Source organism: Patagioenas fasciata, chromosome 1 (assembly GCF_037038585.1).
Source record: "Patagioenas fasciata isolate bPatFas1 chromosome 1, bPatFas1.hap1, whole genome shotgun sequence".
Taxonomy (NCBI): Eukaryota; Metazoa; Chordata; class Aves; order Columbiformes; family Columbidae; genus Patagioenas; species Patagioenas fasciata.
Genome location: NC_092520.1, coordinates 214417419 through 214434615, shown reverse-complemented (window position 1 = coordinate 214434615; position 17197 = coordinate 214417419). Strand labels below are relative to the sequence as shown.

At 56.3% G+C, this 17197-nt stretch overlaps 2 protein-coding genes across 2 annotated transcripts in view; both read left to right on the top strand.

Moving 5' to 3' along the window:
- Positions 1–42: 42 nt before the first annotated feature.
- Positions 43–6756, top strand: SMO (smoothened, frizzled class receptor). The gene is made up of 12 exons (XM_065837067.2): positions 43–433; positions 1409–1614; positions 2436–2645; positions 2725–2897; positions 3075–3294; positions 3399–3522; positions 3607–3699; positions 3912–4020; positions 4214–4399; positions 4606–4754; positions 4845–4979; positions 5138–6756. The coding sequence occupies exons 1-12, from the start codon at positions 175–177 to the stop codon at positions 5674–5676; spliced, it is 2403 nt and encodes an 800-aa protein (XP_065693139.1). The 5' UTR covers positions 43–174; the 3' UTR covers positions 5677–6756.
- A 5723-nt stretch (positions 6757–12479) lies between these two features.
- AHCYL2 (adenosylhomocysteinase like 2) overlaps positions 12480–17197 on the top strand; it is a 102791-nt gene continuing 98073 nt past the window's right edge. Inside the window, exon 1 of the mRNA XM_065850639.2 lies at positions 12480–12940. Within this exon, the coding sequence (XP_065706711.1) occupies positions 12530–12940 (411 nt within the window). The 5' untranslated portion in view covers positions 12480–12529. The remainder of the gene's footprint in view (positions 12941–17197) is intronic.

Here is a 17197-nt window from a genome sequence, read left to right as displayed (position 1 = left end):
AGGGAGGAGGAGGAGGAGGAGGAGGAGGAGGGGGAAGAAGAAGAAGAAGGAGAAGAGGAGGAGGAGGAGAAGGCGGGGAAGCGGCCCCGCTCCGCTCCTCGGCGAGCTCAACAAAGGGCCGTCGGGGCATGGCCGGGGCCGGGGCCGGGCCGCCCGCCTAGCGCCGGGTGCGGGATGGCGCCGCAGGGCGGCGGGTGGCGGTGGGCGCTGGCGCTGGGGATGGCGCTGGCCCTGGGCGGCCGCCGCTGCCCCGCCGCCCCGCTCCTCAACGCCTCGGCCGTTCCCGAGCGCTGCCGCCGCCCCGCGTCCTGCGAGCGGCTCCGCTACGGCTCCTGCCTGGGCTCCGCGCTGCCTTACGCCGCCACCTCCACGTTGCTGGCGACCGATTCGGCTTCGCAGGAGGAGGCGCACGGGAAACTGCTGCTCTGGTCCGGTACGGCCCGGGGGGAGCGGGGAGGGGGACACGGGAGGTCGGGAAAGGCCCGGGACGGGCGGGCTGGGGCTTTATAGAGAGGGACGGGATGGGGACGGTATGGAAAACTGTATAGTAAGGGCCTGGGGGTGGGTACAGTATAGAAAACTGTATAGGAAGGGATTAGGGATGGGTACAGTATAGAAAACTGTATAGTAAGGGACTGGAGATCAATACAGTATAGAAAACTGTATAGTAAGGGACTGGAGATCAATACAGTATAGAAAACTGTATAGTAAGGGACTGGAGATCAATACAGTATAGAAAACTGTATAGTAAGGAACTGCGGATCAATACAGTATAGAAAACTGTATAGTAAGGAACTGGGGATCGATACGGTATAGAAAACTGTATAGTAAGGGATTAGGGATGGGTACAGTATAAAAAACTGTATAGTAAGGGCCTGGGGGTGGGTACAGTATAGAAAACTGTATAGTAAGGGACTAGGGGTGGGTACAGCATAGAAAACTGTACAGTAAGGGATTGGGGATGGATACAGTATAGAAAACTATGGTAAGAGACTGGAAATGGATACAGTATAGAAAACTGTATAGCAGGGGACTGGGAATGGGTACTGTATAGAAAACTGTATAGTAAGGGACTGGGGTTGGATACAGTATAGAAAACTGTATAGTAAGGGACTGGGGTTGGATACAGTATAGAAAACAGGACAGCAGGGGCCTGGGGATCGGTACAGAATAGAAAACTGTAGTATCGCAATGGGGATGGTCACAGTATAGAGGGGGACAGGGTACAGTATAGAGGGGAACAGTATAGCAGGGCCCTGGGGGTGGACATCACACCCCAGAGGTGCTATAGGGGGGTCTGGGTGCCATATGTGCCCAGCTGCAGGGGCAGATGGTGCCGGTGCTCCCCACAGCCGGGGTCTGCCCCGTGTCCCCACGCAGCCGGGGGGTGACACCGCTGTCCCCGCAGGCCTGCGCAACGCCCCGCGCTGCTGGGACGTCATCCAGCCGCTGCTCTGCGCCGTCTACATGCCCAAGTGTGAGGACGGGCAGGTGGAGCTGCCCAGCCAGACCCTCTGCCAGGCCACCCGCGCGCCCTGCACCATCGTGGAGCGCGAGCGCGGCTGGCCCGACTTCCTCAAGTGCACCACCGACCGCTTCCCCGAGGGATGCCCGGTACGGGGGGACACGGGGGGACACGCAGTCACAGGATGGTGGGGGTTGAAGGGACCTCTGGAGATCATCCCGTCCAACCCACCTGCTCACGCAGGGTCACAGAGCAGATCACACAGGATCCCAGGGGTTTGAATGGCTCAGAGAAGGAGACTCCACACCCACTCTGGGCAGCCTGGGTCAGGCTCTGGCACCTCCCAGCAAACAAGGTTCTGCTCATGTTCACATGGAGCCTCCTGTGGTTCAGTCTGTGCCCGTCGCCCCTCACCCTGGCGCTGGGCACCACTGAACAGAGTCTGCTCCATCCTCTGACACCCCCCCTGACATATTGATCATTGATCACATCCCTCTCAGCTTCTCTTCTATGGCTGAACAGCCGCAGCTCTCTCAGTCTCTCCTCATCACAAAGATGCTCCAGACCCTTCAGCATCTTCGTAGCCACCACTGGACTCCCTCCAGTAATTCCTTGTCCTTCAGAGCTGGACACCAAACTCCGGATGTGGGCTCCCCAGGGCAGAGCAGAGGGGGAGGAACAACCTCCCTGACCTGCTGGTCACACTTTTCCTAACGCACCCCAGGGACTGTTGGCATCTTGGCCACAAGGGCACATTGGTGACTCACGGTCAACCTGTTGTTGACCAGAACTCCCAAGTCTTTCTCTGCAGAGCTGCTTCCCAGCAGGTCCCAGGAGCTCCAAATCCCCACGGGGCAGCGGGAGCGGGGACACACTGGCTGTCCCCAGCCCGCCATGGGGGACCAATGTCCACCTTTGGCTACGGGGGTGTCTCCTCCTCCTCCTCCTCATAGCTTCTCTTCTCTGGTAGAATGAGGTGCAGAACATCAAGTTCAACAGCTCGGGGCAGTGCGAGGCGCCACTGGTGCGGACAGACAACCCCAAGAGCTGGTACGAGGACGTGGAGGGTTGTGGGATCCAGTGCCAGAACCCGCTCTTCACGGAGAAGGAGCACCGCGAGATGCACGTCTACATCGCCGCCTTCAGTTCCGTCACCATCTTCTGCACCTTCTTCACCCTGGTGAGACACGAGAGGGACGTGGGGAGATGTCCCCAGTTAAGAGGACTGGGCACCAAGATGTCCCTTTCTCCCGCACCAGGCCACATTTGTTGCCGACTGGAGGAACTCCAACCGCTACCCCGCTGTCATCCTCTTCTACATCAATGCTTGCTTCTTCGTGGGCAGCATCGGCTGGTTGGCGCAGTTCATGGACGGTGCCCGCAATGAGATCGTGTGCCGGGCCGACGGCACCATGCGGCTGGGGGAACCCACGTACGTGTCACCTTTGTCGCCATCCCACCATGGTCACGTGCCAAGAGGTGTCCCCAGGATCATGGAGGGATCTTGGGAGCATGGAGGATGCTCTACTCTTGGGGTGGGAGAGATCTCCTTCCTCCTGGTGTCCTCTCATGGAGGTTGGTGACGCTCCTGTCTGGTGTCTTCCCGTAGCTCCAATGAGACGCTCTCCTGCGTCATCATCTTCGTCATCGTGTACTACTCGCTGATGTCGGGTGTCATCTGGTTCGTCATGCTGACCTACGCCTGGCACACCTCCTTCAAGGCGCTGGGCACCACCTACCAGCCGCTGCTGGGCAAGACCTCCTACTTCCACCTCATCACCTGGTCCATCCCCTTCGTCCTCACCGTGGCCATCCTGGCCGTGGCGCAGGTAACGGGGCCACCATCGCATGTCCTGGCGGTTCCCTGCCAGGGTGATGTGTGTGGGGAGGGGTGGCTGCAGCCACCTGACCCCTCTGTCCCCAACTCTGCCAGGTGGATGGTGACTCCGTCAGTGGCATCTGCTTCGTGGGGTACAAGAACTACCGCTACCGGGCTGGCTTTGTGCTGGCGCCCATCGGGCTCGTCCTCATCGTGGGCGGCTATTTCCTCATCCAGGGTAGGTGTGGGCTCTCCCCAGCATGGGGACACAGGCACCGTGGTGTCCCCAACCCACCCTGACCACCCTGTCCTTCCACCACAGGGGTCATGACGCTCTTCTCCATCAAAAGCAACCACCCCGGGCTGCTGAGCGAGAAGGCAGCCAGCAAGATCAATGAGACCATGCTGCGGCTGGGTGAGCGGGCTCCATCAGCACCACTCCCTTTGGAATTTGGGTGGGATTAGGGACATTTTGTTCCCTGAACCCAGAAAGCCCCATCTCACCTTCCCAGGGGTGGCTGCAGTGAGGGACAAAGTATAAGGACAGTGGCACAGCCCTGGTGCAGCATCTTTGTCCCAGTGTTGCTGGGGTGTAGCTAAACCAGGGCTGTCCCACTTTTCTTCCAGGCATCTTTGGCTTCTTGGCCTTCGGCTTCGTCTTCATCACTTTTGGCTGCCACTTCTACGACTTCTTCAACCAGGCGGAGTGGGAGCGCAGCTTCCGGGAATATGTCCTGTGAGTGGGACAGGGTGGGGACAGGAGGGCGAGGGGGACGCTGGTGACATCCCAGCACCTCATGTTCAGCAGGGGATGTTGCAGAGTGGAGAGCCCCATGTCTCCACCCAGCGTTGCCACCACATCTCAGCCCCATCACGGGGTGTTGTGTGTCCCCCTGCTCAGGGGCACCATCCTGCCTCTGTCCCCACAGGTGTGAGGCCAACGTGACCATTGCCACGCAGACCAACAAGCCCATCCCGGACTGCGAGATCAAGAACCGGCCGAGTCTGCTCGTGGAGAAGATCAACCTCTTCGCCATGTTCGGCACCGGCATCTCCATGAGCACCTGGGTCTGGACCAAGGCCACCCTCCTCATCTGGAAACGCACCTGGTGCAGGTGAGACCCCAGGGATGTCACTCCAGTTCCGTGTCACCCTTCCTGCCACGTCCAACATCCTGAAATGTTGGAGGTTGTCCCCAGGCTCTTGTCCATCAGCTCAATGAGTTGTGGGCTTGCAGTAGGTCGGTTTGGGAAGGGGGTTGCACGTCCTATGTGTCCCCTGTGCCACACTGTGTCCCTGCTCTGACCTGCCGTGTCCCCAGGCTGACGGGGCAGAGTGACGACCAGCCCAAGAGGATCAAGAAGAGCAAGATGATCGCGAAAGCCTTCTCCAAGCGCAAGGAGCTGCTGCGCGACCCGGGCCAGGAGTTGTCCTTCAGCATGCGCACTGTGTCACACGACGGCCCCGTGGGTACGTGCCTGTGGGACAGCGGTCACCTCTGCAGCACCCTGATGTCCCCACTGTCCCCCCTTTGACCAGGCTCCATCGTTCTTGTTGCAGCCGGCTTAGCGTTCGACATCAACGAGCCATCGGCTGATGTGTCCTCAGCGTGGGCCCAGCATGTCACCAAGATGGTAGCCAGGAGAGGAGCCATCCTGCCCCAGGACATCTCCGTGACACCCGTGGCGACACCTGGCAAGTCCTTGGGGACCACATGGGGCATCTCGAGGGGGACGAGCCAGGCTGAGGGGTGTTGGGGATGTGCGGGGAGGCACAGCCAGGGGGCTGGCACTGGTGGGGGGGTGCAGGGCAGGATGTGGCTCCCCTCACCCGCCCTGTCCCGTGTCCCGCAGTGCCACCGGAGGAGAGGGCCAACCTCTGGGTGGTGGAGGCCGACGTCTCCCCCGAGCTGCAGAAGCGCAGTGGCCGCAAGAAGAAGCGGAGGAAGAAGAAGAAGGAGGTGTGCCCAAGTCCTGAGCGCTGCCTGGGGGGCCCCGCAGCCCCCCTGGCCCCCAGCACCATCCCGCGGCTGCCCCGCCTGCCCCCCCAGCCCTGCCTGGTGGCCTTTGTCCCCGATGTCCCGCCGGGGCCCTGCCAGCCTGAAGCCACCTTTGCCAGGGTACCATGGGACGGCCACCGCAGAGCCAACGTCTTCCACCTCATCAGCAACCCCTTCTGCCCCGAGAGTGGGTCCCCGGAGGAGGAGCACCCCGGCCCCAGCAGCGCGCACCGGCAGCACAACGGGGGTCCCTGCTGGCCCCCCGACCCAGCGCCCCTGCCCCACGGCCGAGGGGGGCCGAGGACTCCAGGCCGACGGGCTGGCTTGGCCCCCATCCACTCGCGGACCAACCTGGTGGACGCCGAGCTGCTGGACCCCAACTCGGACTTTTAAGCCCGTCAGGACATTATGAGGGGACAGTGACACCTGGGGTGAGACCCGAAGCCTCGTCCCACACAAGGGGACACTGAACGCCACCCTGTCCCACTGGAACCAGTCCCGAGCGTCTCTCCGGCCCAGCCACCGCTGATTTCTCCCCTCAGAGGACGGCATTTCTCCCCACATCACCCGGACAGACTCGATGCACGTTCCACACTGCTGGTAGAAAGGTTTTGGGGTCCCCCCTGGCATCACTGGGAGAAGAGAAACAGGGTGTTGGTGGAACAAACCCCACCCAGGTCCTGCAGGGAGTTAAGGACAAGGGGGCCGCTGCTTTTGCCACCAACAGGAGCGGGTGGCTCCCCCGGGACAGCGGGCGAGCGCAGCTCAGGGTAGATTTTGAGCTTTGTCCCATGTTTTGGGGTGCTGGGACTTGCTGGCACCCCTCGCTCACCCCCTGCCCCCCACGGCTAGACGGTACGTAGAGCTTCCAAACACTTGTGCCAATAGGGGTGTTTTATTTTGAAGTTTTAAATCTTTGTGTGATACACCGAGACGTGACGGCCGGGCACGGCCTCTGCTCGGGCGCTGCGGCTGAGAGCGGGATGAGCCGACCCCCCCATCACAGGGGTGGCACCGGCATTCCCGGCGTGCACCCGTTTTTCTGGGTACACCCGTATTTTTTCAGGGCTCCCAAAGTGCCTCCCAGCTCCCCAGAGAGCTGAACCAGACCCAAAAAGGAGGGTTGGTGGGATGAGGGTCACAAAAACAGGTGCTCCCTGAGCCACGATGCAGAGCAATAATAAAACTTTAAAAACTTGGGGTGCACAAGGCGAACCAGGGTCACCAACCCTTGGAGTAAAGCTTTTTATAATTTTTATTAAGAAAAAATAACCCCAAATTACAGCAAACCCTGAGGCAGGAGTTACTTCAGTCTCTGCTGGGTTTTATCTGCCCGTTATCCCTCTATACGTGTCTATTAAATCCCGGTAGGCTCCTGGCTCTCCTGCTATCCCGGTGACAACCACGGGTTAATTTTTGCTGTATAAAGGAAAATCCTCCTGTATCAGTATTAAATTTGCCAAGTTTCCGTTGCCAGCGGCTGCCCCGGCGTTTTGGGGAGGTATCGAGCGCGGGGAAACATCGGGAGGTTTTGTCCTTTCTCCTAAAAGGGCTCCAACTGCTTAAAAACTGCTTTAAAAAACTGCTTTAAAACCTAATCCTGGCCGTTTGACCTGCAGAGAGCAGGTGTGAGGGGACAGAAATGTCTGTGGGTGCTATGGGGACTGTTTGGGGGACATTCACTGGGTTTTGGCAGCAAAGTGGGGGTGTCTGGGGGGGGGGCATTGCCAGCAGATGGCACTATGGGGCTAAATATCCCCAAACCCGCTGTGGGGTGGCCCCCAATTTTGGGGGCAATGGAGCTGTGCGGATGACAATTTGGAAAGCGTTATTGTTCATTTCGCTGGGGAGCGAGGCGCATGGGTGCTCGGTTCTATATCCTCTGAAATTTGGGTGGAATTGGCTGGTGAAAATGGCACTTCCCTGCTGGTTTTTGGTGAGCAGGATGCACCCATCTCACTCCACTGCTCTTGGGGGCTCCGTGCCGGGCAGGTGGAGCAAAGGCTGGTTCCTCTGGGGTGAAAACAAAACATTTATCCATCTTTATTTTATTTTTGTGGGCTGCTTCTTCTAAAATAAAAATCCACTGAAGCAGCTGATCCTAAGTATGTTATTTTGCAACAAAAAGCTAAAATATTTCATTTTGGAAATGACAGGAGACATTCTGACCCTGTCACATCCCTTATGTTTTCTCCCTTTGATGTGGCACATGGGGACAAACCCCCCGATTTTTAAGGAAGACAAAAGGATTTATCCTGGGAACACCCCGTCTCCCTCCTGAGGAGCTCGAGGTGGAACCAGCGCTTTGCTCTAGTGGGAAAATGAGAAGCAACCACCAAACTCCACCATTTAAATGGGGTTATGATTAAAACGTCCTGGTAAAAAGGGATGAAACGCCCGTCACGGGATAAATTCAGCGCAGATTCTCTGCCCAGAGCATCCTGCCCTGGCACCGGGCAGGGAGAACCCAGGACATCCAGAAGTGTCACCACTCACCAGTGTGGGCGCTCGTGGTGTCGTGTGCTGCTCAGAGTCAGGGTCTGCAGGGAAATCAGAATGAGAATTAAGAATTGAGAATAAGAATTAGGAGTAAGAAGGTGGGGAGGTCCCTCTGCTTCACCTCTCCCACCGTTTCAGCTCCAGGGGATCTTCCTCTGGGCATGGGACGGGGACACAGGGACACAGGGACATGGGGACACGGGTAGTGCAGCAGCTGCCAGCCCCACCGTGGGTTTCCCTGCCTGCGAAACCACAGCCAGGAAACCACGGATTCGAGCAGCGAAAGCCTTGCGGTTACCCACAGCCGTGCTCACGTGTGTGGCAGAGCGGGGACAGTTTATTGGGGACAGTTTATTAGGGACAGGGACAAAGCCAAACAGGGTCCTCAGCGCCCTCACGTTGGGATTCGGGACAATCCTGCTCCCCCTGCCGTGTCCTCTCAGCCTTTTCCCAAGAGCATCTTTTCCCTCCAGGTTATAAAGCCCCAAGGGACAAATCTCCTCCCTTTGGTGACGCAAGTGTCACCCGCTCAGCTCCTCGGCTGGCAAAACCCAATTAATTTCCCCACTGAGTATCTGCAGGAAAGAAAGGGAAGAGCTCAAATGCTCACACGGAAATACCGTCCTCTTATTTATTATTCTTTTCCCTTTTGGTGAGGAGCAATATTTCAGGCTCCACTTGACATGAGCCTTTTCCGCTTCCCCCCGCCTGCCCTCCCATGGGGAAACAGCTTTTAATTACCTTCCAGGTATTATTTTAAACGGATTTCCTAAGGAAACGAGGCTCATAGGATTGTCTGTCTGTCTGTCTGTCTCTCAGGCTGCGTATTTGTAGATAATATTGCAAAGATCTTGTGAAAATTGAGCACAGGGAGAGGAATTTCTGATGCGCAGGCGCCCCTGTCCCTGCTGTCCTGCGTTTAACTGGCTTGGGGAGGAGATAAAAAGGTGGAGGGTCACACATCTCTCCAGTCACCCCCGAAATGTTCATGTGGGCAAGGCAGGGAGGTTTCGAGGAATCCGGATAATATTGGCTTTGAATCTATTTAACCGCTCGCCCCAGGGGACAAATGTCGGCGCTATCTGGGCGTCTGGTTGCTTTTACCATAATTAAATGAATGCAAAACTCCGGTAGCGCGAGGCCGGTCACAGGGACGTGGCCAGAACAAATCAATAGCTGCAGTAAAATCGGATTCATCCTATCAAATGTCCAAATGCCATTAGGCGGGGACGGGGTGAATCATCTGAACTTCATATCTGTAGTACAGGAGGTACAATCAGAAGGGTTATTATAGGGTGGTATCGATTTCTAGTTTGGAATTGTATATATCATGGTGAGATGATGACTGTGTCTGACTATCAGCTTACAGGAGGGTATTGGAGTCTTAGAGAATTGAAAAACTTCCATATAAATCTCTTTTTTTCCCATTCATGTGTCTGGAAGGCTGTTCCATCCCTGTTCATGGAGGTGAACATGCTCCACGTGGGCCCTCCTGGCTGCCGGCTCCATCTTCCAGTGCTGCTTTTAGGACTAAACATCACAGGAACGGGCAAATCCAGACTGTGGAAGTGGATTGGGCTCTGCTGACCCCATCACCAGCCCGGTCTCCTGGATCACCAGCTGCTCTCCACGGCGTGCTGCGGCTGGATGGAGGGTGTTGGTCTCTTCTCCCAAATAACAAGCGCCAGGATGAAAGGAAACGGCCTCAGGTTGCGCCAGGGGAGGTTGAGGTTGGATGTGGGGAACAATTTCTTCCCCAAAGGGCTGTGGGGCATTGGAACAGGCTGCCCAGGGCAGTGCTGGAGTCACCATCCCTGGAGGGTTGGACAGACGGACATGAGGTTCTCAGGACATGGGGCAGGGACAGGGGTGGGGGAATGGTTGGACTCCATGATCTTGAGGGGCTTTTGCACCCAAAATGATTCTGTGATTCTGGGCAGTTCAGCAATTCATGAGCCGAACGGCTCAGCCACATTCGATTTTGCAGCTGGTTTTGGTGGGGAAAACCCCAGGTTTTGTTTGTGCAAGACCGAAGCGGGGGTGTCTGCACCAGAGCGCACCCACGTCCTGGGTTTTCCTCCCCTTTCTGGTTTTCATGTGCCAGGGAAGCAAAGAGGACAGGGACAACTATGAAATGTGTGACACAGGTGTCTCATCTTGCTCTTCCCTCACCTTTGGGCTATGATATGATCTTTTTGGGGATCTGTTTACACTGGTTTCCAGGCCTCTTACAGCTCTGGGAAAGACAGCAGCTACTTTATTCCTTTTCTGGCTCAATTTTGTTGTTTGTGGTCATTGTCGCTGCAAGAAATCCGGCTCCCGTGCAGGCCTACATGCGGACGCAGCTCTCAAGGGCAAGACTTCTGCCTTTCTGAGGCTGCTTTCTGCTCGCTGCCCGTCCCCTGCCGCTCTCGCCGCCCTCCAGACGCACAGCACGGGGAAGGAACCAGCCCGAAAACCTCTTGTAGGCACCTCTGGCGCCGCTCTCACAGAGCCCCGATTGTTCGAACCGCTCGATCCTCCCTCACCAAACGGCCTCTCCCTTCCTCTCCTGATATCCGTTGTTTTTCCAGATAAATCGTCAGCCTAGGACATTGCTCCGGTTTGCCGGATCGCTGGCGAGCTGCGATATCGTCTGTTTGCTGAACGGTTTGCGCCCCGATGTGACGGAGGCAGGTCCGATTAGCGCCGGGGAGTTTGAGCGCACTGAGATCAATATGTGACCTTTTTTCGAGGAAAACGTCATCCCTTTTGGTACCAAGGTGAAGATCGTGCGCTGAGCCGGGTGGGCGATGCACGGCTGGGGTGCGCGGAGCGCGAAGGACCAAGCTCAGCGTCAGGATTTTGCCCGAGCAGCAGATTTCCCGGTGGTTTTTATTTAACTTGTCAGAGTGTGGGATCTGCGGCACCTGGAGACGATAACATCTGGAGGATTTCTGCCCCGGGCATCGGCGCTGCCGAGCGGGACAAGTCCCGTTTTGCCGTAGAACCGTCATGCTGCCGGGGCTTTGCACGGAGCCTGCCCTTGTCTTGCGACTGCAAAAACACGCAGCGGGTATCGAAGGAGAGGGATGTCCATGGCTACAGCTTCAAATCCCTCCCACAGCAGCTTTCAAAGAGTTTTGCTTTCAAAGGCCCCTTCTGAGGCTGAAATCTGCCCTGCAACTGAGCCTCTGATCCCAGGGAGAGGCAGAAATGTGCTGTGAAACCTGCGCGCGGATTCCGATTTCACTTCACTATGGAAATTGCGTTAGTTCGGTGAAGCTGGGACTTCTCCCCACACACAAAGTGATGTGGTTCTTTTCCTTTAACCCCAACCCCCCTCACGCATTCCTCGCTGCCTCTGGTGCGGCGTTGCCTTCAGAGCCCAATAAATGCTTTACAGCCCTTTCTCTCCTCTCCTCTTTCCCAAGCGTTTTCCAGTCCAGCTGCCACCCTGGCATATAATGAAACCGCTTCTCCTCCTGTCCCCAGTGAGTCTTTACCAACGCGGTGTTGTCATCAGTTGCTGATTAGGCTCTTCCTCTCCAAGCGTGAAATCTTCCTTCGGCTTCTCCGGTTTTGCTGCCCCTCTGCCCCGGTCACTCCTCTTCCTCCTGATTTTGGGGTTTTTTCGGTGGGTTCCTCCTCTCCTCCCATTGTCGCTCAGCTCATCCCAAACACTGAGCTTACCCAGGGCTTGTGAGTGTTAACTTGGGAATCAGAAACTCTCCTGGTCATCGCAATCTTGCCGATTGTTTCATCCTGCATGTTTCTCACTTCTGGTGATTCTGATAGATCCTGAAACTCGTCTCAATCTTGCAGGATTTCGTACCTCTCCGCATCCCTCCTGCTTGGCCCATCACGTCCCTTGTGGCATCGAGAAATTGCCCGTTTGCCCCCGGCCAGGCCCATCGTGTTGGACACGAGCTCGAACGAGACAGGAACGTTGTGCTCGCTATTTATTTGCACAGCCTCAAACACACTTGCCTTGTGCCTGATATTGATAATAATAACTTAAAAAAATAAGCAAACAACCAAAAGCAAAGATGCGTTTGAATTCCCCTTCCCGACGAGGAGCTTTCCTGAGGAACTGGGTCTAGAAAAACACGTCCCATTACTGCTTTTGTTTGTGCTGAAGAAAGGCTGACGCACGAAGCGGCTCTGGGCTGGCAGAACCTGGCAGGACAGCAAGTTTCTGGGCTTTCAGATGTTGTGCTGGCCTTGCCAGAACATGTCAGCTCCTCTTTTTCAAGGGTTTTGCTCGCGGAGGTGCAGCAGGCCCGGGAGAGCGGCCTGGCACAGACCCTGGCGCTGGGAGGTGCTCAGAGCGCTGCGACCAGTGTGCAAAACACCAAAAATTCCACTAAAGCATGAAAAAAAACCAAAACTTCTCCACAGGGAAGGAGCTCAAGTGCTGCACGGACTGTCCCTAAGCGGCTGGAGGCCACCCAGCCCAGGCGCGGCCCCGGCCGGGCCTGACGGGGCTTCGCCCGCCCCGCCATTCGGCGCCTCAGCCCCGCGGGCCGTGCGGGCCGGAGAAAGCGCGGCCCCGCCGGACTACAGTTCCCAGAATGCCCCGCGGCGGGGCGCGGGTAGGCGGGGAGAGGGCGGTGCGGCGCAAAGGCTGCCGGGAGTTGTAGTCGCGGCGGGGTGGCGGGCGGGAGGACTTCACGTCCCGGCGTGCCCCGCGGCGCTGAGGGGGCGGTGGCGGGGGAGGGGCGGGCGGTCCCTGAGGGAGCCGGAGGCGGCGGCGGCGGCAGCGGCGATGTCGGTGCAGGTGGCAGCGCCGGCCGTGGAGCTGAAGGAGCTGAGCGGCCCCATGGATAAGGCGGCGGGGCCGTCGTGTGAGCCGGTGACCGCTCACCCTCCCGGGCACGGCGTGGCCGCGGCCCCCTGCCCGCTGCCGGCCGCCGAGCGTGAGGCGGCCCCGGCGTCCTCCTCCTCCTCCTGCGGCGGCGGCGAGCGGCCTCCGCTGAGCGGCTGCCCCGGGCTGTCCGCCGCCGCCGCGGTACCGCCGGGCGCCGCCAAGGTGCCGCAGGCTTCGGCCATGAAGCGGAGCGACCCGCATCACCCCCAGCACCGGCACCGCGACGGCGGCGACAGCGGCGGCGCCGCGGCCGAGGCGCTCGTCAGCCCCGACGGCACCGTCACCGAGGCGCCGCGCACCGTCAAGAAGGTAACGGGGAGAGGAAGGGGGGCGGGCCGGGGGCGAGCACACGGCCCCGGCAGTGGGGACCCGCCGCCGCTTTGTGCGGGGACCCCGGACCCCTGCGGGGACATTCCCGGGGGGCACGCTCACCCCACCGGGGAGGGGGAACCGGCCCGGTGCTTGGGGACAAGGCGCTGCGTCCAGCCGGGTGGGGACCGGCCCGGCGTGGGGTCCCCGGTGTGTGTGTGTTGGTGTGTCCCGGGGAGCTGCCGTGGGGCTTCTCCCGTGGCCGTGGGGCTTCTCCCCTGGCCGTGGGGCGGCTGTCATGCCCTGGCTGTGTTCTGGGGACAGTTCTTTGGCATCGTGGGGTCCCATTCACTCCTGGTGTCCCCCTGCCCTGTGGTAAGTGTGGGGTGAACACACACACACTGTGGATGTGCCCACGGACATGTGTGACCAGCATGATCCTGCTCTGTGGGTCTGTGTCAGCCACAGGCGTACCCAGAGCTGTGCTCGCTTACACGCTCGTGTGCACCCAGGTGTGTGGGTACCCGCTGGGTGTGTGCGTGTGCACCCACTCCTGCACACCCGGGCCCGTGGGTGTCTGCAGGAAACGCGGGTGCCACATACGTGAGCTCCGGGGTGTGTGTTGGTTCACATTGGGTTCATGTCCCTGGGGTTATCTGCTCGCTCGGAAATAGGGATAATCAGCAGATAAAAACGGTGCCCGTCCCGTTGGTGTGGGAGGGATAATGGGGTGTACCTGGTGCCCGGTGTGTGTGTCTGGGTGTAGCGCTGGGTGCACACGCAGGGTGGGTCTGTGCGGGGTGTCCTGTTCTCAGGGGTGCCCCTGGCATGGTCTTTGCCCATTGAGAAAGGACACAGACCACAGTCTACATGGTGAATGTGTGCTGGGGATTCACCTATGGATGTGGCATGGATGTGGCACGACTTTCCTGTGAGCGTGTCCGAGCGTGCGTCTGCCCTGTGGGTGTGCGGCACGCGCCCATACATACCTGAAAAACAGACGCATCTAGGGGGTATATATCCCCCCAAGGTATTAATATATATGCACGTATAGGAGCACCCATAGCTGGCTATACATGTGTTTGCAACTGCTTTTGTACTTACATGTGAATAGGCAGGCATAGATGTAGCTGTACATCCACTTGCGTATATATGAACTCATACGTGCGGAGGCAAGTACGCAGATACAGAGGTGGGTGTGCTACCCTACATCCTGGTATATGTACAAACATGAATATAGATGTGTACACACATACAGGTGTCTATATGCATGCGTGACACATACTTTTCACATGCAAGGGAAGTATACCTGCGGGTTTACATGGTTAAATATCTACAGTGTCTATACGTGTCTATAGCTGCACAAATGCTGACGGAGGTATATATGCACTAAGGTAGACCTGCTCTCCTTGAATGCCCATGTATGGGTGCAAAACAGCACCCATGTGGAAATAGGCACCCGTATGTTACGTGTGCTTGTACCTTTGCACATCTGCCCACACCCAGCCGTACAGATGTAAACATCCTTATAGACGTAAATGCATTCAGACACACACAGACAGCCCTATATGTGTCACCTATAGACATCCCCATCCCTTTGCATACACAGATTATGCACATACCAGTGTCCACCTATAGATGCACCTACATCTACTCTGTGACTTGTTCATGTAGATACACATGTGTGTTGTCCATGTCCCTCCAGTGGATGCACCCATGGACATAAATACTCCCCATAAGGGGGGGATATATGTACTTTCCTATAGACACACGCAGAGCTCCCTCCTTGAATGGCTGTAGAGAAACACAACTCTTCCACAGAGATTCCAGAGTTTTTGGTGCCTGTCACCCTTCTCTTTGGAAATCTCTGGAGAAGGGGTTCTCCCCCACGACGCAAGAGCCTTTTGAGGAATGGAAGGGAAGAAGCGTCCCGGTCACGAGGGGAACCTCCCTATGCGTTCAACTCTGGTGAAGACTTCATCTCCGTATTGCTGGACTTCCACACTCCTCCGTTGTTGCTCTGATATTTCTTCTCTCTTCACAAGGCTCAGGATGAGGGAGTTTGTCCCCATTACCGTGGTGTCCCTGAAACTGGAGTCTCTCCTAGAGACTGTGGGAAGCAGCGTGTCCCTGTGAGGTGGCATCTGCCCAAGAACAGGGGCTGGATCAAGGGCTCCATCATCCCTTAGAAATCCCTCCTGGAGGGGTCCAGTTCCTCTGTAAAGGACACTTTTCTGACAAAGACTGTGACTCTGTCCCCAGTGTCTGGAGCCCTGTCCATTTGATATCCTAATCCCATCTCGATTTTTAGAGACCCTCAGGGTATCCGTATCCTCAAGTGTGCTTAATGCTTCTAAACTCCTCCCTTATCCCCCTCCTTTCTCTTTTTTTTTTGTTAAACACCATAAAGATGTTTTTCCTTACACCTTCTCCTGAAGTCCGGCTCCTGTCACAGCGTCAGACGCCACATTTGCATCACTAAGTCTACAAGGGGAATATTGATGGCGGGTGATGGGATCGTTATCTGCAAACAGCTTGAAGGAACCTGCATCTCTCTCGCTGAATACTCCTCAGAGTGCCAGAGGATGCTTTGTAAGAATTTGTTTAGGAGCTGACAATCTGTCTGGTTGCTAAAGGCAGCGAGATGTGTTGATGGAGGGTATCTGGGAGTACATACTGTTCCTTCTCCTCCTTTTCCCCCCATACTCTTGTTTTCCAGTGACTTCAGTGCGTGCGTTCCAGAGATTCAAGATGTTTACGCATCCCAGATTTGCAAACCCGGAGTCCTTTCCGCCGTTTCTTAGGAAGTCCTGTCATTTAAATAAAACACCAGATTTGGGAGCTGTAAGGATTGTTCCCAGTCCTGTGGTTGAAAAACTGGGCGTGCGGAGCTGAAGCGTCTGGTGAAGGGTTTGGTACAAAAATAAATCTAAAAGAAGCAGATAAAATTTTTAGCCAAATCCAATAGAATTTTGCTTTAGGACCTGAAATAAAGGTAAAGGTCTGTTTAAAATAGATAAGCGAGATCATGTCAAATTTGTAGTGAAAACAATTAAACTGTAGTTCTTCAGAGAGCTTTCCTGGAATAAAAACATCTTGGTAGTTTTTTCTTGACTGGGTTCTATATTAAAAATATTATTTTATTTCCTTTTTGTTCTTTCTTTTCCTTGAAATTTTACCCTGTCTGCCACCAAATGTTGTAGTTTTGACAGGAGCACAAGAGTTCTCGGTGAATCTCCGCGGCTGTTCTTTCCTCCAATACCACTCTCCTTTTGGAATGTATTTTACATTGCTTTAGTGTTTTACTTATTCCTGTCTGCCTTTAGATGTGCTAATTAATATTTCACCCTGGTGGGGTGGGGATGGTACATGTGCCCAGACTGGCAAGTGTTAATGACATTGCGTGTTTGTGTTTTTATTTACTTGTGTGATTGCTTCATTTTGTTGTGACATTGATGCGTAGCCCTGATTCTGCAGCCTCGCGCACCTGCCCGTACAAGAAACGTCGGCTCTCCTACGAACCCAGAGCTCGAAGTCAAGGCCGCCGGGCTCGTCTTCGCGACACCTGCGGGGGTGGCGCCCGGCAGATCCGGGTGAAGATCTTGGTCATGGTGCTTTTGTTCTCGTTGGGTTCTTGCCGTAGATCCGCGTTCTCACGGTGTGGCTGGAAGGCCTCGCTCCTCAGGTGATGTTGGGCTTGGCTTTTCTGGCGAGCTGACTAATTGATGTGGCTCTGACCTTTCTGGGTGTCTACACAGGTGGGTTTAGCCCATCCCTCTTGTCTGGTGTTGCTTCAGAGCTTTCTGCCTCTGAAAAGGACTGGTGAGTGGCTCTTTGACCTGTGTCTGAGGCCTGGGCTGGTGGCCTTGAACTTCAGGGCTTGTCCAGACCTTCTCCTGCCTCTCACCGCATCTTCTGACCTTCCCCCTCTTGGAGGTTCTCAGTATGATTCCAAGATGAGGCAGTTCAGGGAAGCTCAGACTGCATAAAATCCCTCACTTTCGGTTGAGTTGGTTGTCCCTTGCGATTCCCTCCACCGTGGGGTGACTCAGGGGATGGTGTTTTGTTCTCCCGGCGCGGGGTGAACCGTGTTCCTGAGCAACAGCCTCAGGTGTCCCGGACTCAACTTAATCCGTGGATGTGAGTCAAGGCCCTGAGTCACACAAATTGTTTACGCTTTTAGATTTTTAACGGTGCTTTTGGTGATTAGGTGATCGCTCATTGGCTTTGCCGGGGGGCGGACTCTTCTGGTTTGTG

Bases quoted from the DNA above. Each gene is read 5' to 3' on its own strand.
- SMO (XM_065837067.2), top strand. From the start codon at position 175: ATGGCGCCGCAGGGCGGCGGGTGGCGGTGGGCGCTGGCGCTGGGGATG. The intron at 2,898-3,074 runs GTACGTGTCACC...GTCTTCCCGTAG, and splicing joins ATGCGGCTGGGGGAACCCAC to CTCCAATGAGACGCTCTCCT. The intron at 3,700-3,911 runs GTGAGCGGGCTC...CTTTTCTTCCAG, and splicing joins TGAGACCATGCTGCGGCTGG to GCATCTTTGGCTTCTTGGCC.